This window comes from Trichoplusia ni, chromosome 4, assembly GCF_003590095.1.
Source record: "Trichoplusia ni isolate ovarian cell line Hi5 chromosome 4, tn1, whole genome shotgun sequence".
Taxonomy (NCBI): domain Eukaryota; kingdom Metazoa; phylum Arthropoda; class Insecta; order Lepidoptera; family Noctuidae; genus Trichoplusia; species Trichoplusia ni.
The window spans coordinates 19814303-19836864 of record NC_039481.1 but is presented as its reverse complement, the minus strand read 5'-3'; the positions used below and the strand labels follow the sequence as shown (position 1 = coordinate 19836864).

The 22562-nt window shown below is 35.6% G+C and overlaps 1 protein-coding gene across 3 annotated transcripts; it reads right to left on the bottom strand.

Moving 5' to 3' along the window:
• Positions 1 to 14880: 14880 nt before the first annotated feature.
• Positions 14881 to 22395, bottom strand: LOC113493514 (protein enabled homolog). 3 transcript variants are annotated; one of them, XM_026871524.1, is made up of 4 exons: positions 21605 to 22395; positions 20312 to 20500; positions 19650 to 19946; positions 14881 to 19259 (listed from the first exon to the last, which is right to left on the bottom strand). In XM_026871524.1, the coding sequence occupies exons 1-4, from the start codon at positions 22121 to 22123 to the stop codon at positions 18750 to 18752; spliced, it is 1515 nt and encodes a 504-aa protein (XP_026727325.1). In that variant the 5' UTR covers positions 22124 to 22395; the 3' UTR covers positions 14881 to 18749. The 3 variants fall into 3 exon arrangements, with proteins under 3 accessions (XP_026727325.1, XP_026727323.1, XP_026727324.1); XM_026871522.1 differs by having other exon boundaries at positions 21488 to 22385; XM_026871523.1 differs by having other exon boundaries at positions 18750 to 19259; positions 19749 to 19946; positions 21488 to 22123.
• Positions 22396 to 22562: the final 167 nt, after the last annotated feature.

Sequence of the window (22562 nt, the reverse complement as noted above, 5' to 3'; positions counted from 1 at the left end):
CAAGTCCCAGCCTTAATAACATCAAGCGAAGAGAATTTGTTTCTTTTGGCATAAATAAAGTCGAGTAGCTGCGGTGCACTCCACGGCTTGGCGAAGTTTAGAACCTTATTGATATGTTTCTCCCAATACCCGTACCACGTATTTATCTTAAGCCATGTGGAAGTTATTAGGGTAAATACTGGCTAACTCTTAGTAATACCGAGCACCGGCGCGGCTTCTAGCGGCTACAGTTGTTTACAAACTCGTGCTGTTATGTAGGTATTCGTTCGCTTTAAGAGAAATGTAACAAACGTTACACCAATAAAGCGATCACTTTGCATACATATCGCGGATAACAATGTTCAGTAGCATGCGGGGATCAAAGTCAAATCGAATGAATGGTTATCATCGGTGCAATTACGTCGTACACCCACCCACGAGTACGCCAGTTCCAGTAAAATTGAGTCACACAGTCACTGTCATAGTGTTTTGTATCCAGCGAACCGATATCTCGTACTTTTATGTTTTAGGAGTTAGCTCGGTAGCGGAGCCAGTTTCAATTTTACAAAGAGATCCCGATACGGTATAATATTTGTGCCTCACATGTCCAATAGGTGAATGGTATTTCCAATACTTGTTTGCTTGAGATTGATTCTGCTCTTACTTGCATACGTACGCAATATAAATAAAATTGTCTCGCTTCTATTTGTGTCTTCTTGAATTAAATATTTTCTTTCTATTTGTTCAAGTTAGTTACCAAGACGAAACGATTAAAGTAAGTATTAATGTTTTGTCTAGCTTCGTATTTCTCTAAATACACGAGTAATTGACAAGCTTTATTTACCTTCACCTGTTCCTTTGTTTGTCTGTCGGTCAGTAACCAAATCTCTCAAGTTGAATTTGATCCATTTCCCGGTTTCCGATTGAGCTGAAATTTTGACAGCATATGCATATTGCGTGATAATGCAATATTATATCACGACAATGACATAGAGCCGATCTGATTCTGGCCATTAGTAAAAACACCATTATACAATATACACAACAACTAACAGCATTTCGTTTAAATTCTTTTGAGTTGCATTTCATAGTCGAAAGCAAAAATTAAAAGCTTATTTTGAATGATTTTTTTTACATAGCATTAGCCTGTTTAATATTAAACTTTCTAAATACGTCTGTCTTTCGCATTCTGATTATTATTTTATATTGAATTCATTATGCAAATGTATTATTCCTGTGCTTGTCATTATGACGAATGGCCTCAGGCGCACATCAATTATATCTTACTAACAGAATCTTAAGCTTGGTTTACGCTGTAACACTAAACAATTAAAGATAAACTTCTTGTTTATATTACACTCTACATTTTGATTATTTAGATAGTATTTGTGTGTCGTGACTAATGTCTTCCCATACATTTTAGCAATGTAATGCGGAAACAAATACAATCGAAAAAAAGTAATCTAACTTTTCAAAAAAAAATATGACGCATTGATTGTATTTTTAATGTCAAATGAGAGTTTAATATTAAAGAATATCCACACTGGTGTTCTCCATTCCATCTACATTATGAATTCGAATGCATGTTTGGTTTGCCACGTCTAAGTTGAAAATAATTTTATGAGCTGCGGAACATTGCGAGATTAGTCGGTTTTAGTCTCGAAGAAACTAACATCATACAGACTCAATAGATCTAGATAGAAGTTGTCAGATATTGTAGTCTGGTGTGTAGAGAAAACCTTTGTAACGCATCAAAAGAAAAAAGACTTAAAAATACAGTCAAAATCGTTATCAGAGTGGTTTGATTTCTAGAAGACCTAAAAAGGCGCTCTAGAAACATTAAATAATACATCAAGTGACTGTTGTGCAAATTCAATCCAAGAATCCAAATAGCATACAGCATATTAAATTTAAAACTGTCACAAAGCGTATAACCATTCCTTTACCTGGCAATATAGCAGTTGATACTATCGAAGCAATGTGTACAAAGAGCCTTAATCCCACCTACTAATATAGGTACATGTGTATAACCTGTCATTTACGTCACTTGCCTTACTTGCAACCGCTTCAGATTTAATTGAAGGTATGATATACGCATTAATGTATCCTCAGTCGGTTTGTAGTAATTGACGATTGCCGATTAAACTAATGAATGCGGATTTATCAGCGTAATTTGTCTCGGATCGTGCCGTAGTATAGGCCTTAATGAACTCGATGTCAAAACGTTTATGATAATCAATTTGGCACTTTAAATTAACGACGGGGTTTATGTTTTGTTTGTCAAAAGTTTCTATAAAGATAGTCTTATATGTACATCGGAAAAATAGTAAAATGTGTTTTTATGAACATAATATTTTAACTCTTGAGCTATTTTTGGTATGATTCTTAATTGAATCAAAGAAGATTGAAAAAAGAAATAATAATAAAAAAATTACCATTTAAACTACCATTTTAACTCGTATAACTCAGAAACGTCTATCAAAACCAATTACCCTTTAAACTTAAAAAAATCCATAAACTTAAAACTATTAAACTCGCTACTAAACTAAAATAGTAAAATCTAATTTTCTGGCAAGCAGTAAAAGTATGAGGCGCAATGATATAAAAGTGCTTGCTATGGAGTATGAAGTAAAATATTGACTCCGTAACGCTTCCGCCAAAAGTGCGTTATTACGTGCTCAGAGGTTTTATAGTAACTGTTCCCGAATTGATACCGGCGCTATCAAATAGTTATTAGATACGTGAAGAGATGTAACTTTTCGTCTTCGTCTGAAATCCGTATGTAATATCAATTGTACAAGTAATACTGAGTGATCATTGTGCCACAAAATTTTAGGTATACTTCTTTGTAAGTATATATTGAGTGTATTAAAATTAACAAAAAAACAAAATAAATTTTGTATGAAAGGGGAAAATTAAATTTTAAAAGAGACTTGAGGTTAAAAGACTTTTTTCCATTTTAGTTATGACTAAAGAATGTCGATCATAAACTATATTACAGTTCTATCAGAATCAGTAACGTTGCATCACACGGAGTTATTTCACTAAATCGGACTATCGCCTTGCAACAAATCAGACGAATGTTCAGTCTACATGACACAGTTTTCAGAACTTAGTTTGTGTTATTTCAGAAAGGAGATGCGAAGTTTAACTCTAAATCATACTTAGTTGAGACAACAAGCATCCGAGGTTGCAAGTGCCGCTCCCCTCCGCCCCGCCCCGCTCGCGTCCTGCTCCGCATCACATCAACACTTCGCCAAGCATTGGACTGAAGTATGCACATGGAAACTTTCCTCCTACTTCCTTCACTGTTCAGAATATTCTAAGTCATACATAAAAGGCGAGTCGGGAAGCAGGATTTAGTTAGGTATTCGTTGTTCGCTCAACTAACTTGACCCATGGTTTGTGAATTCTTATCTGAATGGAAAGAAAATGTTCGTTTTGGTACCGAATGAATACAAATTTCTGTATTAAACGATTTGAGAGTTGAAATTGGTATTTATTCGTAAACTAAGAAGTCTTTCATGTCTTTATTTAACTGTACGTTAATATGAGTGATGGTATGGTTTCTTCATATTGTGTCAGAGCAAGTTCAACTTTCTGTTATAGAATTGTGTCCAGTAAAAAGTCAATTAAGTTTCGTAAGTAAACTTTGTTAACTCGTTATCTGTCATAGTAGTTATAAAGAATAGGCTTACGATTAACCTTAATATTTAACTATATTAACTCTACACCACCAAACACAGCAGAAAAGCAAAGTCCTTGCTAAATGAATCATAGAAGTCTAATATCTAGAAGTGACTATCCAAACAAACAAAATAACCAAGCCAAACGAGACGGGAAATACACAAACAGTGCGCACCACAATTTACCGAATGCAGGCAGCACTCATTGAAGGGGTACAGTGAATTAAATGCGCCACAGAAATAAGATAGACGCCTGTGTGCCGGGCACGTGCCCTGTTTATCGAGTCCCGAACAACGTACAACCGTATTTAAACGTAAACTTTCTGTTACCATTCACTTTAAGTAATTTCAAAATTTAAGCTCAAACTGTTCGCTAACGATAATTTAAGAGCGAGTTAATGTTCGCTTTATTTGTCGAATAAATAAAAGTTAATTCGCTAGAGACAAATGCGAGGATTTGATTTGTTATTGCTACATTAGGTTAGGTGCTTTGGCTCATTAATATTGTTTTAAGGTTGGATAAAAGGGAAACGGGAGCAAACAGATGGTACTTAGGTCAGGACGCCCGTTTTTTAGTGAAACATTAGGTAATCTAGTGTTGATCCTGATTAATTTGTGGTTATAGGATTTCTAAACTCTAAATGCGATGTATTACGGTTGGGTAGGTTTCATTTGCCTAATGGCTATATCTAGTAATCTATTTTCTCTTGGTACCGGAATTGTATACCTATGTTCGGTATACAATTTCGGTACCAAACAGCAATCAAGGCTTTGAAATGTTAATTTTAGAACATAACGGTTAAATTAGACAACTTTAGCTTTGACCACGTAGCTTTACTCACATAAATCTGGCAAACATGTACCGACGAACATAAATATAGATACATCATTATAATTTACTTTGAAAGTATGGCAACACTCGTCCCTTTTATAAAAAGGTCATCATTTGCGGTCGGTAACGTGGCAAACATGACATATGCTACCCGAGAAGGAACTTTGACAGCTGGTTTAGACAATTTTATCCGTCAGAATTGCCATAATTCATGTTGAAACTATTTGGAAGGATTTTAATCAAGGTTTGATGTATGGCTCGGGTGACTGGGTTTTATTGGAGCCATATTTTACTGAGTATTGCTTCCGATTAGCTTAACGAGTTGACACGAAACAGTGGATAGTGGTTTTAGGACCACAGGGCGACGTAGGTGTGTGGTTAGCTTCGTCGGCAGTTTGTAGACATGTAAGCTGTATCTACGTAACTATATAGATGTTGGTAGATTACGGAACGACGGAACCTCCGTAACTGGTGCGGAGTAAACCAGTTGTTCAATATTTATTTTGTTCAACTAATACGATTGGAATCAATTACTTACATCTCGGTTAAATATGTATGTGGTTGCGGGCAGTCACTATACAGCTTATCGGAGCATGTACGTAAAAAGCAGAAATTTTCGATGAGAATGGACGTATTGCCAAAAAAAACGATCAAGAGAGACAGGGTTCTATGAATTCCATCAACATAACAAATGAAAAAAAAAATGATGAACATGAAATGAAAAAAATGAAAAATGAAACCCAACCCATCATATTTGTGCCTGTACCAATCGTTGCTTAAGATTAATTTTGATAAATCTTACAAACTCTAACCAACTAGCTACAATCTCAAGAAATTTAACAAAATAGAGCCTCATTAAATCGTAAAAAAACATAAAATTATGAACATAACAACGCAATTGTCCAACATCATAGATTAATTCTAATAAAATTATAAGAATAATTTCAAATAACAAGCTAACGAAAACATAGAATTTTCCTCCGGTAATTGCTTTAACAAGTTAAATAAGTACTCAGTTCACCTAAGAAAGATACTCCTAATAAAAATGTTAAACATACTTGTAAATGACGCTTTCATTGTATACTTACCGAGAGCAAAGTAAGTAAAAGCGTTTATCAAGCAGTTGCGACCACTCGGTAGTTTAATTAAATTTTTAATTTATTGTGAAGGAGGCAGCGTGTGGCGCGGCTCGACTCCCGCAATTTGCTCTCCATCTTTATCTAATGTAACTACACCATATCTTGGTACTAACCAGTGAAATATGTCTTTTATTATCAGTCAAGCCTTCGAGCAACTTTCTTGGCGACCCAAATCTAAGAAGATGTAGTTAAATTTGTTGTATCGAAAGATTTCGGACCTGGAAGACAGTTCATAACAATAGTGAAATGAGATTTTTGCAAGTGTTGATGTCAATAGATAACGCTCAAATGTATGACGAGAAAAATCAAAAATCAAAAATCCCGATGGCATAAACCCTCTGCCCTAACAACTTTAAAGACTTCACTAAGAACACTCTCACACAATTCACCTTTCCAGACAGACAACCAGACAAACAAAGAGACCCGTCAAACTTAGAACACTCCTCTTTTCGCGTAATAGGTTAAAATTGACATTTTGTTTCTATAAATCACGTGCATGTGTATTAATATTTGAGCACTTTCTATCAAAGTTATTGATTTTCGAAGTGATACATATCTAGAAAATTTTGCCGGTTTCTGAACAGTATTTCGTTTCCGTACCGTGGCTAGTACTAGTAACTATCCTCCATAATATGTATAGACATAAGCCAGCCCAGTTCGCAGCTTAGCTATGCATTGCCGTGGAAACCCATCAAACGCAAATGCACTATGCGACTGTACAACAATACGACTCGAATTAAATTGAACATACATATATTAACCTGAGTACAGATTCTTTGAGCATACATGGAACAGTGATGTTACACGTAGCTACAGAAATAAGAAAGTACGGTAATCCGTTATCATTGCGATGGATGTTCGCAATACGCATATGCTAATATCAACATACTCGTACACGCCAATATGAACTCAGTTTATAAACTTAGTTTGATACCTATCTCAAACTACCTACGTGATTGCCATAATAGTTAATTGAATCTCCTAATTAGTGTACTAAAATTGTCTACGTGACCTTCGAGTAATTAACCTACACTAATTTTGTAAGCTATCAAATTAAGCACGTGGGTATTCCAATAAATTTATTAGGGAACTAAAAAATGGGCTATAATTATAAAATGTTCCAAGAAAAAACTCTTAACTTGTTTCAAATTACAACAGGCGATGGATAAATTATCTCCTCTTCTGAATCAAAATTAATTTTAGTAATTTCTTTCTTGAAAGACGGGTAATATTGACGGCAATTATTTTCTAATTATAATTATTTAATTTCGTTTTGGATTTCTGCGAATCATTTGAATTTGAATGGTAATGGGAATGGTCTTTTGCGCTCTGATGGGATATGGCAGGTGTAGGTAGAATATAAAGAAAAAGTACATTTTCATAGCGGGTCATGTGGAATGGGAGGCTATTACAGAAGGGATTTATAGCGTGGACGGGAGTGGAAATACCGGGAAGGGACGCCCTAGAACTTTATTGGTCATGTCCTTCAAAGGTGAGTAGAGCAAATGGCGGGTGCAACTTAAATAAAAAGCGGAAGTTTTAGTTCCTATGTCACTCGATGAAAATACGTCTTTGTAGTTTCAACTGTCTTTGGAATAAACTTAACATTAACTTACTTTTATTTATTTTTTCCTTAAAAAAACGGCACTCACATTAAGGTATTAATTTAATCCTTGAATTGAGGGGATTTTCACAAAACTTCAAACATGCACAAAGACTCCCAGACTCAAAACAAGCATTCTTGGATCACACAAACGTTTCAGGATCGAACCCGAGAACCGTCACTCACAGCATTCAATGTACGAAAACCGAATAAATTTTGTACGAAAGCTATCTAGTGAGTACAGAGTTATGAGAACCATCAGAAGAAAATAACGTGCATTTGTTGTTGAATAAGATATTTGCCTACGAGATTACCTGCCAGTAACAATGCAATCGCATGAACCAACAATACCGTTCAACTAGAATTTCGCAACTCTCGTGTCTATTTCAGCCGATATACGTCCCTTCTAGTTACATATTTTAGCTTTCGTCTAGAGGTCATTCCAAAATTTTCTGAGCACGACCGCTTAATTAATATACGAAAAGTTTTATTTAAAGTTAGTAAATTACTGACTTTTTAATATTTATAATACAATATTTCGCTGAAAATCATAGCTATGTTACAGATTGAATGGTTAACCACACAGCGACGGCTTATGAATAGAGAATATTCGTGAATAAGCCCTAACTGGGTTCGAAAAAACTAAAACCGAATCAAATATGAATGCTTTGTTTTGTAGGCAGTACACACGAGCCTTTTTGATTGATGGCGCGAGAGTCCCCGTGGCCAATGGCCTGAGGCGATAGAGGTGACTCGATTTAAAATATCAGTGTGGGTACAGTCAGCATCAGAAGTTGGCTAACACAATGAGCGGGGTAACTCCCGAAACTGGTTGCGTTCTGTTTTTGATTCCGTGCTCTATTTAAACCTCAAATGGTACTATCGAACCAAATCAAGATCGATGGCGTTTGAGTGTTATCAGCTTTGGACGTTAGCTGTTTTCCAAGCGTAGTACCAATTCATGCCCCTGCACGATTAGCGCATGTGTGAGGTTCCAAAGAACCAACTAGATCTCAATTCAGTTGAGACAGACCTCGATGTTGTCTTGTGTACATATTTATAAAAAACGTATTTCAATGGGACATGTAGAATAGGGATGATGACTGGGTATAAAAAGAAAAAATCTCATTAGTCCCTCAGTTAGATAATTGAAAAGTATGAGACACGTATTTTTTTATTTTTCAGAAAAACTAGAATTGACAAAGATTAACTGGTTTAAAGTTTAGGAGAGGGGGCTTGTGACGTAATGATAGAGTAAAATTTATACTCAATCGTGACGTCACGCGTAAGTTTCATTCACTGTAATTTGGTCAATTTATGTTTGCGGGACAAATTAAAAAATACGTATGCATTATTATACAAAAATCTACAAGACGGACACTGCAAAAAAATTGTCATCATCCCTATTGGTGTTTAGTTTGTTTGAACTATACTTTAGGGCAAACTTACTTTGTTACCCAATAAAGCACAATCGTAAATCCTTGAATTTGATTGGTAGTTGTTGTGACAATCTGATTGTGGTATCCAACTTCCTTTGCCAACGGTATAATATTTGATGACGCGTAATCAGAGACTCGTGTTAATTTAATAGTCAAAAGATTGTGTTATCTATATAGAACGATTTCTCCAGATTGATATTTATTAATATACATGTCCCAATTACAAACTGCTTTTGGCTAACCAGATATCGATGATAAAATACGAAAGAAAAATTTCAGTTTTCATTACAAGAATTGTATCTGAAATTAATAATTCTTTTAAAATTTACCCGGACAAAAGTACACGAACCTCTGTTCTTGAAAAAAACAGATTTATTTTTAATTTTGTAATCGATTAAGTACTTATAAATATTGAAAATCGGAACGCCTACTCGGTTTATCGATAATTATTATCTTCTTTGACAACAACAGCTGTTTACACGAAACTCTGGCCTGTACAGCCTGGGAAACGAAACACACTTAGCTACGTACCTATATATTATTCTTTATAAGTTCTAACAGTAGGTACGTGGCCCTTAAACTTATAAGAACTTTTGATTTAAGCATAAAGTTTCTATCTGTTCGATATTAGACAGAATTCAGTGTTGTGCCACCGTTACACAGAATTTATGTACCTACTGTGTTTTTTTTATCCTGTAACTTTTATTTTTTGGATAGAAATAAAAAATATTTTTGACAAACTTTTGACATAAATATAACGTGAGATATTTTTACTTGTTTGGAATGTTGGTGTTCAAAATTATTTTGTTTATTTTGTTCTCAAACAAGCAAGCTGACATTTTTGATAGTACATAATTATGTCTAATACTTAACGCTGAAAAGAAACAAAGGCAAAGCGTATATTTTTTAACTTACTTGAAACTGATTTTATTCACGGAAAGAGTAGATGTGTTATGTTTCTAACAATGAAGTTGTTTAAATGGGTAAGTCTTAAGGTAATAATGAAATATTGGCGAGAAGGATAATCTCTCTTACCTTAACTGGAAACACCAAAAAACCTTATATTTCAGAAACTTTGATGGGTAATGATAGTTGTTGCAAGAAATTATCCGCAAAGTAACCGATATCAAGTTTCCAATAATTTCGTATGGAGGCGAAGTTTGTAAAGAACATTATGACCGGTTCTTGTCTTTCAAGTAGTTTTTCGTAGAATTTAAATATTTCATATTTGTTCAATATTTTCCCGAAAAGCAATTCTGAAATAATTTCACAAAACCGTGAATGAAATCGATACAAATCTGTAAATTAATCCGAATTCCCATAGCCATTCCGTGGCTATAAATAACATCCCTGTAAAATAACGAGCGAAATCTACAAGGAAAGTCTAGTAAAATATTTAACTGTAAAGGCTAATTTAGTTTACCCCACTCGCCTTCTCCTTGAAACTCTGACGGTAATATCGATTTGAATGTTAAATTGCATTGTTCACAAGTGACATTATAACCAAGCCAGAGAATATTTAAATTATATACATTCAGCTTCATGATTTGCCTCTGAATGAGAAATTTAGCTTTCCAAACTCAGTCCAGAATATCTTTGTTTTTAAAACACAGTCGGTTTTCTCTTTTGTAAATAATTCCCAGTAAATTCAGGGTAAATTTGCCTTGCGGCAAAGTTCTCCCTGACAATCAACAATATTTAGAAGCAAATTAAACTATTGAGAGGTTCTAAGTACCTTAATTTGTTGCTCTACTGTGAAAACGGATTTAGGTTCGCTCGAAACCTTTCCAATCACGATTAAATTCCATTAAGATACTCAATTTGATAAGCTAGACCAAGACACTGAATATGGTTAATATCGTAGATGGAGAATATACTTCGGAAAGTGGAATTGCGGATTTAAGATATGGATGGATATAAAATATGGGGACTAAACTTGATGTGATTAGGTTTTAATAAAATTTCAAGTGTTTCTCTATTTTCAGGAGATATTTGCCGAAAATGAGTTAGATTTTCGACATCGTCGTTACGGGTTTTGGTCGTTCGCCTTTAGTATTTTTCTTTACTAAAAAAATGGAAAATCTTACTACCATTATTGTTGAGCAAGTTGTCAATGGTGTGGGTGGAATTCAGGTGCTTAAGCTATTTAGTTTCCCAGTCCTAATACTAAGTTATCTTTTACAGTTGATTGTTTTCAAAATCATTACAAATCTGATAATGTTCGTGTATTTCTGTTACTGACTGTAGTTCAGTTTTAAATAATGCCCATAGTAATAACATTAAATAAGCACACCTAGATAATCAAGACTAGGCCACAGTCCAGCTGCAATAATCGCAACCAACACCACAACTGGGCAGTAAAACGTCTTTTACTACTCCAACATCTGCTTTGTATTTCTATTTAACTCTATTATGGAAGGGATGATCAAAGTAGAGCATGCCAAGCGCGTAGCTGTAATGTGAAAAGTACTAAGAACCTACAACCACTTCTTAAAATAATAAATGTGGAAGAGAGAGGCCTCTACGCTGTGTAGACTGCTGTCACGCTTTCACAAATGCAATATTATATAAGATGGCGAAAAAAAGAAAATGAAAGGCAGACGGAGACAGGCGCCACGATAATAGTATAGAGCGAACTACTTGGGCACCTACCTAACGCAATTCAGAACACTCGTTCGCAATGCGTGCCGGTTGCTAGTTACTGCTCCAAAATTGTTTTGTAAAGTGGGGTGATCATCTCTCTATTTTATTAACGGTGGATATTTGCGTCAAGTTGGGATGAAAATGTTGAAAACAAGGCTGTTGATATTGATTTGGTATCTATGTTCCAAAGATAGCGGTCTTATTTCCACTAAGAAAGTTTCTACGAACTTATTATTAGCTACTTAGGTATCTACTTTTTAATTTCTTTGTTGTTGCCAGAATAAGTATAGAACACTAGGCGGGGTCCTTCTTGTATTTAATACATTTTACCAGTAGGTGTCTGAGTATAAGCGTGGGCTAAGTTTAGTTTTCATCCGTACCAAGAAGGATTATTTAATGTCAATCTTGTTATTTCTCTATTATTTTGTCTTATCTACGCAATACTTATGTAGCAGACTAGAGTGAAACTTCTGCCCTTGCTGCAAAGAAACCGACGAATACCTCAGAAACATTCAAGCTTGATGTGTCCCTGGGGCAAAGATTGACTATCTTAGAACCCGCAACGAAATTAATCAGAAATAGTAAAAGGAGGAGTAAGAAAAATATATTGCACTTCCCTCCTCTGCAAGCTGGAGACAAAAATAAATAGCTAGCTGAATCAACGAAGAGAACGAGATTGACAGCTAAGACCGGTCCAGTTGCGAGGCATCATGGTTATAAATTAAGGAGCTGTTTTTGATTGCCATTTCACCATCAGTTCCTCGGACACATCTAATTTTGATTTAAATAATTATAATCTGTCGACCTTTTTACGTTAGCGATGGCTCAAGTCGTTTTGTGTCTAGATCAACCGGTAAAAGTCGAGCGGGGCTACAGCAGGGCAGGGTACAAGAAAATAAAAGTCAACCTTTGTTTTTAATGCGCACTTAGATGTAATTATGTAACTACACAAGCACACACTAAATCCTCGTATAAATAGATCTAGATGCATAGGTGTGATACATGAAATCTAGCTCAGAGACGTTCTGGATTCAATTAATCTAAACCCCGTCAGATTAAGCTTACGAACCTCGCTCTATTACGTATCTACGAATCCCGCTAGGGCTTCAGGTAATCTATTGTGATTCCAGGAAGCCTACTGTCACTTTTTACTTTAAGTAAAGTGTGACCATCGTATGAAAGAGACGTCTCTCTGTACAGACTAGTGCGCTCTCTCTTCCACAACTGCGAACGTCTTTGGTCTGTACTCTATACCAGTGACCCAGTTGTTATGCTTTGCAAATAATATAATATTCCATGTCTAATACGTGATATAAGCACATTAGTGACCTTTTGTTTCATCATGTTTTAAATAAGTAGGTTAAGTAAAGTGCTTCCGAGAACTCGACGACATCGCATCAATTTTCCTTTTTTGGAAAAGTTCAAACGAGTCTATGTGCCGTATCTACTCATATGTACCCTCTGGCATTTTACCCTCATGGAACCAGAAAACTTTTAGGTAACGAAACATGTTTTATCTAGTTTTGGTATAGACCTATAAGAAAAGTGTGAGCAGACATAAGGACTTAAAGTGACAGATGTCTTCTGAAAGTGACTTAGAAACATTACCTATGTTATGCTGTATTTGTACTATTAAATGGAATGTTAAGATAATTATATAATATATTTAAAATTTCACTTGGCAAAATGTGTCGTCCTGATTGAGTACGGCCATAAATGCGCTCCTACACTTATGATCATATTAAATCTGCGCGATGAAGCTATGGTATATATATATAGCTATTCTAGAACGACGTATCCGTTTGGTGATGTTCGGTCGAAAATCAAAATTCGTCAAATGGAGACAGAAGATTCGGTAATTTTAAATGATATATATTCCCAGTTAGTACGATATAGTAATGTAAGCATAAGAATATAAAGGACCGAAATCTTCCATCGTTTGTCGATCGAAGCAATATCTTTTAGATTCTTAAATCACGATAAAATAGAGATTGGCTTTTCTTTACGGACCTCACATCTCTAGTGTCTGCAGTTCCTTATGATTTCATTTTATGACATTTTCCTAGATATATCAGTTAAGCCAGGTACCTATGGTATTTTGTGGGTGGGGTATAAGTAATTGTTAGAGATTCAACTAGCTTTACTTCATATCTGCCCACTCTCTTAATCATTATACCTAGTTAAGCACTGAAGATTAGTGAAGATACAAACTCCTAGTCATTATTCGTGTAGTTACGATAATGTCGGTATATAGAGTAAACAGCTGTCACACTTCCTGTCTGCCTGCCAAGTAATGATGACCACTTAATGTAACCGGTTCTCGGGAAATCTAAATACATTAGTTATAGGTCAAATGTCAACCTGTATAATTGATCTGCTCTACCTAGTTACAGTAATTACCCTGAGTTTACGTTTCTTCCAGAAAAAAAAGGCTACACGAGATTTTTTTAAACTGGTCTCTTAGGTATATATATCTACGTATCTATGCAATTAGTAAAATACCTATGCAATATGTATACCAATATTTTACCTAACTATTCAAACTTTCTTCTTTTTGACGTCTGTTAAAAACCAGTCCGAGCTTTCAGTCAACGCCATCTATTTCATTTTACATGAACTACAAATAAAAAGAGTTTTATTAATCCAAGGTTTCCAACATACAACGCCGTGGCTTTTACAATAACCTAGCAACAAAATATTCGAATCGTAAACAGAATCGTGTCATAATGCAAATTCTTCGATCGAATAACGAAATTAGCGATACGACTACCAACTTCCTTTGTCGATAAAGTTTATTAAGATCTACGTTATTCGTCCTTCTATACATATTTTTTAATAACTACTTTAACGTAATCCATAATTATCGCAATATAATTATTTAATCACATAATTTGACTTACTTAGATAATGAAAATTAGCACAATGTTGTCGTCCGTATCAGAGGCTAATAAATTAACTGGTAAGCGATTGTAAGATAGATCGGAACTGTGATTGATAAGCAAGATGACAGGCGTTAATTAATTGTCGTTAATGAGATGAACGCAGATACCTATTACGGAAATCAATCTAGTTTGTGATGGTTCATATTTTGGACTTATTAACTTATATACATAAAAACTGAATATTATATTGTGTTAGGTACTAGAAAACTGACACTTCTCCCTTTTTTATCATTTACAAGACTCAAAATAAAGTATTTCAGATTGGGTACTTTTCAGTATAATAGGTATATTTTATAGGTAGTCCTACTAATAATTTAAACGCGAAAGTTCGGATGTTCGTTCCTCTTTCGCGCTCTTCTTTCAAAAACCACTGAACGGACTAAAACAACTTGGTACACAGGTAGTTTATATATGGGTAGTTTATGACCAGGATTATTGATAATTTTTATCCAGAATTTATATTCCCGTGGGACCATTCTCTATTTGTAGGAGCGGGCCCGCAGGCAACAGCTACTAAAAGCTAGCCAGCCTTGCCTTGAACTTCAATGTGCCTGATTTCTGTCATATGCGTGTGACATAATTTGGTTAAGCAAGAATATGGAATAAAAACACAGGACTGTAGATTTTGGTTGTTTATTCTCAGGAAGCAAATGATTCACAGCATTGGTGGGATACAGAAGTTTGACAATACTGGGCCGAAACATTGAATCTCCTGAAATTTGTATTTTCTAGCAATAGGTACAACAGCTTAGAATATATAAGTACCCAAATATAAAAACGTGGGAAAACAACATTACATAGCTGTAGAATAGTATAATTTATTTAGTAAAGCGAGTTTTTTTTTCATATTTTTTTTACAAACTACACACCTTACTAAATCACAATTTCTAATTATGTCAAAAATTATTTATCACATTTATAACATTCTGTACAAAGTAAAAAAATATTTTCATACTCCACTAGTACAAAGTAAAGCTGCATAGACATTTCCGACCACTCATATTATTATTGATGTCTATGTAGAAAATGAATATTCAGATATACATTTACCGATTTCACTGAAAATGTACTTTTTTAAACAATTGAGCAGACATTAACAAATAGTTAGACAATCCACTTTTATATCACACTCAATTGATGATTGATTGATATGCTGTATGTAATGCTATCAATGTGTTGCATCGACGGTACCACTCTGGGGCTAGGCTACAGGCATACTTATAAAGTTACAAATATTAAGTTACTCTTTCTATGTTTAATCTATACTTCAACTTGTTTTAAATATCATAATAAAATTGTTAAGATATAAATAACACAAAAGTTACGTTATGTGGACTTACAACCTTCAGAAGGAGTGACATATCATGTATCTTACAAAATAATAGTCCCTTATGGTTCTGTTAACAGTAACACTACTAATAATAAAATCACAGCACAGAAATGTATTCTCTTCGTATTTAAATAATTGTAGATTGAAGAAACAAGGTTTGGTAAGTCAACAATGGTGTTATCAAGAGAGAATACAGTTCTTTGGCAAGTGATTAATAAACAACATCAATAAAACGTGTCGACAAGCTGCATATCAATCGGCCACAGCACAACACCCAGCACCCACCCATGCGCGTGACTCATATGACTCGATTAAAAAAAACACTTCTTTTTTATAATTATGCAAAAACAATTATACAACCCTTCTAATTAGAACTTTTCATTAAAAACTGGGACTTTAAAAATGCAAATTGTGATTTGTGACAGTGATCATAGAGAAACAATCAAATATACTCTATAGGGACACTCAAATTATTACAACGTAATTTACAAATATAGTCATTCTCTAAATATCAACTAATTTATATAAACTGAATTATTTACAAAATACGAACACATCGGATGCGACGTGTCACCTCTCTTACATATTTGTAACTATTTACAATGACTATTATTATAAACATTAATTAAGAGCATTGCATTTTCGTGAGCTTGATCAAAATAATCCCTTGTTCAACTCATATGTATAAAATGGTTTAACATTACTAGGTACAATCACATAAATATGTGGCCAGTCACAATATTACTTTAGCGCCTTCTCAACCATTGAACAAACAGTCCTCAACTCTGAAAGTGGCCGATGACGCTCGTCCTTGTGAACACAGTTTTAACATTACGTTCGTAGAAGCCCAATAATTTTCTAGTATTAGAGATCAGTCTTGGGACAAAGGAAACAGTTCCGTATTTTAGTATAATTCGTCACATTCCGACTTAGAACTGTATATTGAATAGTTTTGAAGTTAGCATCGTATTTACAAGATCTATTGTTTTATATTAAATTATGTATTGCATAAAAATTGTAGAAATTCGAGGCAGAGCAAAGAATATAAGGGAATTCCAACATTTTATGTTCGAAAGATGCCACAAGCAGCAAACATTGATGTTATTGAAAGAAGATAGAGGTTTATCCTAATATTATTCACACTTTCTTTTGATTATAACATTAACAATAAAAAACAAACACTAGAATACCTCTACTATTATGTTATTATACTATCTTATAAACCATGTCACTTAACTAATCTTCTTAATCCAATTTTAAACTCATACAAATTCAATTTGTACTAATGTAAATGTACTAAATTGTCATGTGCATTATTTTTATTTAAGAAAGCAGTTCAAACTACCTCTTTTGTAATTTGTTTAGTTTTATTGCTTGTTTGGTTACCCTTGTCACTTAAATAAAATGTTGCTATTTACTATCAAACTATGGATAAATTGATGGACACTGACTGTTTCAATCTATTACCTAAATAAATTTTAAGAAATTTATACTGACTAAACATGAAACAAATAATTATTAATTATACACCAATATATGGCACTTGTATTAACCCAAAATGTTTAACACATTGTAAGCTAATAAAATTGATCAAATGAAAGTGTTTGTACCAATTTTTTTATTTGATTTCATTTCTATGATAATAACACTAAAGTTCTGTAAAGCTGCCAATAATAACGTAACTATTATCTAGATATGCCCCTGAAGGTGGAATTCCCTCAATATTCTACGCTAGAACTACAAACATTTATGTTTATAAATAATTGCACTTTCAATTTGTGATTCAAAGATTTGAAAGTATGGAATATTGTAACGGATAAAAGTCTGGAAATTATCATGACTTGAGTCAACATCACTAATTCATTGTGATTTATATTATTTAATCCTGATACTTGTAAAATCTTACATTTTAAGGATAAACTGTCTACAGTCGAAAATAAAATCCTCGAGCTTTTTACAAATGCACTTTCAAAAGATCCGCCAAAATCGTTATTCAAGAAGTAGATCGCAGCTGTCAGTATTTGTATCATATTTTTTTATCTAAAGAGATTAATTGTTGTGTAAAGATGTTCCCCTCTCAATATGTAGAGCAGCTGCTTTGTCGGACGCGCCGAGATCAGGCAGATGTAACGGTGCATAGGCGGATGTGATAACTTCGGGTCACAATGGCGAAAATAATAATAATACATTTGCTGATACTTGGTATGCAGTAATCTTGAAGCACAAGGAAGGATAAAAATGGGTTACTTTTCGTTTCGATTAAGGAGGTCCAAGCTCCGTGTTTCGAGGACTAAGTTAAAATAGGAACTGGTTTTTTACAGAAAACAATTGTTAAGCTAAGTTAGTGGCCATGTGAAAACTTGAACAAATATAACCACATCGGCCACTAGATAAACACGTAAGAAACATAAATACTTATTTGATTTCAATTGATATCAATTTATCCGATTTTTGTTGGTTTTTCTGAAGTATCTGTCCTGTGTTACGAAAATGTATTTACAATACTTGATTTGGACGAAAACTTTTCACTATCTTAATTAGCATTAGTAAGATTTAGTTATTTTTATACATGAACCACCTACTGATATCAACCTAGAGAAATGGTCACAATCTAAATATCAATTTGTAATATAATTTATTTTTTAAAACTTTGTAATTTATCAAATTTCCTATATTCAGCGACTTCACTCTAAGGCCCATCGTAATTATTATTACACATTTCTAAGTCATTCTGTCAGAGTTTGCATTGATCATTACTTTAGGTGTGGTCAAATTTACAGTAAGATAAAAATTATAATGTGCAATCAAATACATGTCTCCAGTTAAAAAAACAAAAATTAAATAATCATTGGAATGTCATTAAATCCTAATAAATACATCGAAAGTGCAATTACCCTTAAACATTAGAAATAGTTTTCAGTAGACCCTCTAATAAATTAGTCCGTCAAGCCCTCATAATATTTAACATCATAGATCTACCTAATATCTCATTCTACTTCAAAAGAAATCCTTCAGGATTCACGTGTCAAGGGTTCACATCACGCCGGGTACGGACAGCACGCAGACGGGCCGACCGGGTCAATATTTACAATTTTTGAACTCACACTTTGGTACTAATCTGGGCAGATCACACGCGGACACGGCTCAGCCTGCAGACTACTTGTCGGCGGGCTCGGGCGGCGCGCCGCCGAAGTCCAGCTGGTAGCCGCCCGCGCGCGTCATCTCCTCCATGCTGGGCTCCTTGCACTCGTGGCCCGCGTGGCCCGCCGCGCCGCAGTTCCAGCACGACAGCTTGGGCGGCGCGTACAGCACCGACACGAAGCCGGCGTACGGCGCGGCCGCGGGGTAGGGCGGCGGCTCGCCGTTGGCGAAGGGCGGCGGCGGCTGGCGGTACGCGGGCGGCGGCGTGGGGTAGGCGAAGGGCCGCGGGTACTGCAGGAAGGGCACGGGCGGCGGCGCCGAGGCCGTGGCGCGGCGCGGCGCGGGCAGCGGCGTGTCGGGCGGGGACGACGCCGCGCTCGACCCCGAGTCCGACGACGAGCGCGCCGCGCCGCTGTACGGGCCCGCCAGCCGCCGCACGCCGTTCAGCTTCTCCAGCGATCTGTACTGCTGCTGATGTACGGCACTTAATTCGCGTAACCGATCATCCCCGATATTATGACGCATCTGAAAATCACACATTTTCTCTTAAGATTTAGGTAACATGTTATGTTGAACCACCACCATAATTTCAGGACTACGCTGATTACGTTGTTATTGCACAGAATCCACTCAAGTTGTATGTTTTATTGCACTCCTATTTTACTTGACTACACACATGAGTGTCTTCCTGCAATAACAGTATAGTTGGATAAGTGGTGTTAGTAGTGATTAGTAGTAGGTTTAATGTAGTATTAGGTACAACAAAGCACGATAATGCACATAGCAAAGTAAAAAAAATAGGCGTATTCTTATGTGTCATTTCGTAAATTGTTGTATTTCATAGAAATAAACATAAGACAGTCGCAACGACACCTTGCGAAATTAAATCGCGTGACACCGTGCAGCTAAACTCGCCTCGTGTGAAAACAGCATTAATGCAGGAGATTGTTTGCGGCGAAGGAGGTCCGTCGTAAACACAGCGAAGGGGCCGCGTTGATGGGAAGAGGGACCCACCTCGGCGACTGATAGGTTCTCGAAGTTGGCGGCAAGTTGGTGCGGCAGCTGCGGGTCGAGCGCGCCGCCCGCGGCCGGCGGCGGCGAGCGCTCGCGCGACATGCGGCGCCGCGCGCGAGGCGACGCGCAGCGGCTGTCGCCCGGCGACGACACCAGCGGCGACGTCGGCGCACCACTTGCCGCCGTGTAATTTATTACCTGGAAGTGTCCCAACCACGCACACTGCTATCAATTCATATTTTACTACAAAATCTTATTTCACTGTTACTTTTTTATTAATATTTATAAAGTATGGTACTTTTTAAATATTACTAAAAAGCTATAATAGTACTAGGCCAGTAAGGAACACATGTCATTCATTTAATGACTATAAAAAATCAGTTCAGCAGGTTCAACCTCACTAATTGTAACACAAGTAACTTGAAAGTTTTATTTATGGCACCTGTATAAGTTTGCTCATACTTGAATTATGAAATTGACATAAACTTATTTTTCTTTAGGATCACTGAAAGGAACACATCGTTTAAAAAAATAAAACAAAAAACATAGTGACAGAATTTTACCTCAAGTGGTTGATTTATAGGTGATACTATGATATTTGCAGGCCATGCGTTATGTCCCATGTATTCAGCCATATTGTACTGTGGTAGTGGTAGTCCCGGCGGAGCATGAGGCACTTCACTCAGTAGCGGCACAGCTCCAGTCAGGACCGGTGGTGAGCTGAGCTCAGGCACTGTGTCTGTACTCTGCGGCTGAAATATTCATAGTCACCTATATTGACACTTTTATTACTAGGCTATAAATGAGTAAGTTTTGTGATGTTTGTTCAAATGTTAAGCTTTCACAGACCAACCATACAACAACATTTTATATTGTGATGGTTACAAATTAGGCTGTTTATTACTGTGATAACTAATCTGTATACAAAGTTATTGGCAAAATCTAGTATTAATGCTTTAAAAACATATTCTAATAAATCAGCTGTAAATTTTAACCTCAATTTAATATTTTACAAAATGTTGATCTAAGAATAATATTACTGGCATGGTCACCTGGTAAGAAAAAAGTTTTGGTTGCTATAAATAAATATGACCTTATTATTCAATTTGGCTTAAAAAGAGGACATGTGAGTGATTTCATGAAAAGATAAATTTCATAATTATGAAGACCATACAAGCATAATGAACATCAATTATTTTTATGAGGGTAGGGAGTAAAACATGAATGCAAGGAAAATGGACATAATGTTATGGATTTATATAGACAATGTCGTAAATTTTACAGATACTATAATGAGCAACCAAATCTATGAAATTATTTTTAAGCTTAACAAATAAATGACAATCACACAACTAATTCATATGGTTGATGAACTTATTCTAATGAAAAAGTATATTCAAGCAACATATACATATACTTGGCAGTAATTTTATACAACAGGGAACACATCAATAAAATTTTACACAAGGTAGTAATGGATAGAAATCAAATGCCAAAGTTGATCCCAGCTGGCCGATAAATATCAATTGTTATTCAGACCTTGAATATCAGAATTATATTAAAACTCATTTGTACAAAATTTATTTAGGACAAATAACATATAATGGAAAATACTAAGCGTCATTAGTTTATCAGTGTAATCCCTCAATAAACATGAACTGTGTATGTAATGATATGCTCAGTGAAAAGCGAACTCAGCAGTGATTGTGGTATGGAGGTGAAATAATATAAACACTGACCTGCACCCCAGGTGTTTTGACAAACACAATACCGGGAGGTGGCCCCAAGCTAGACAAGTTAGGTGGTGGTACTGACATATTAGCAGTGATACTAGACTGTGTATGGCAAGCACTCACAGGCACTAAATTTATATGCTCTTGTGGCTCTGAAAACTGTATTCTCTGATCTTCCATTTTTAATTTCTCTAATATTTCACCAAAGTGTGACTTTTGGTCAAATGTAAACGCTGGGTGATGTAACGCCATTGTGTACAGGAGAAAGATTTCTTCCAAGAGGTCACCATACAAGCCTTTCAGCAGACCACTCTGTTCCAAACTGACCATAGCATTGTACAATGTGGTAGCACACGCAAAATTACACGAGCGTAATAACGACACATACAAGGCCATTTTCCGTCGCGTTCTGGGGTCTGTGTTAGCGCCTCCAATGTCCGCAGCCAGGTCTGTGGGATTGTTGGCTCTCAGTTCAGCACCACGCAACTCCTGAAAGTCCCGCTTACCTAGCTCCTCTAGGTAGGTGCCAATGAAACGTAGTTCAAATGGCAAACACATATTTAATAACGTACACATCGCGTCTATGCGTTTATAGCTTTCCAATTCTTTAAACCATGATACCACGTCCTCTTTGCAAACCATTTCCAGAACACATTGAAATTTTATGTAAAGAATCAACCGGTCCCCTGCAGCCGAAGCGCGTCCGTTGCTTATAATTTTTGGCACACGCAATTCTCGTGACAATGTGATGGTTGTAATCTCAGAATTTTCGATTGTAACATTAGTAATTACAAGCTTTTATCCGTATTTTACAAGTACAGTATATTGGTTAAGCAACTACAGGCAATGCTAGTAGTTTCGTCTCGTCTATAGTCTTTGGAATAGGAAAGGCAAAGACAAAAGCATGCATATAGACAAAGGTACTACGTAAAGTCTGTTGAAAAATTATTTCTGTCTGTCAATTTAAACAATGTCAGTAGTTTAGAACCATGAATACGTCTTGTTGAGAGACATTGTAAAACTTGTAATTCTCTAATGAAGCGCGAATTAGTCATGTAATTTTAAAGCACTTCTTATCGTT

Bases quoted from the DNA above. Each gene is read 5' to 3' on its own strand.
- LOC113493514 (XM_026871522.1), bottom strand. From the start codon at position 22,123: ATGGTTTGCAAAGAGGACGTGGTATCATGGTTTAAAGAATTGGAAAGC. The intron at 19,947-20,311 runs GTAAAATTCTGT...GGACACTTCCAG, and splicing joins CTATAAATCAACCACTTGAG to GTAATAAATTACACGGCGGC. The intron at 19,260-19,649 runs GCGAGTTTAGCT...TGTGATTTTCAG, and splicing joins TAATGCTGTTTTCACACGAG to ATGCGTCATAATATCGGGGA.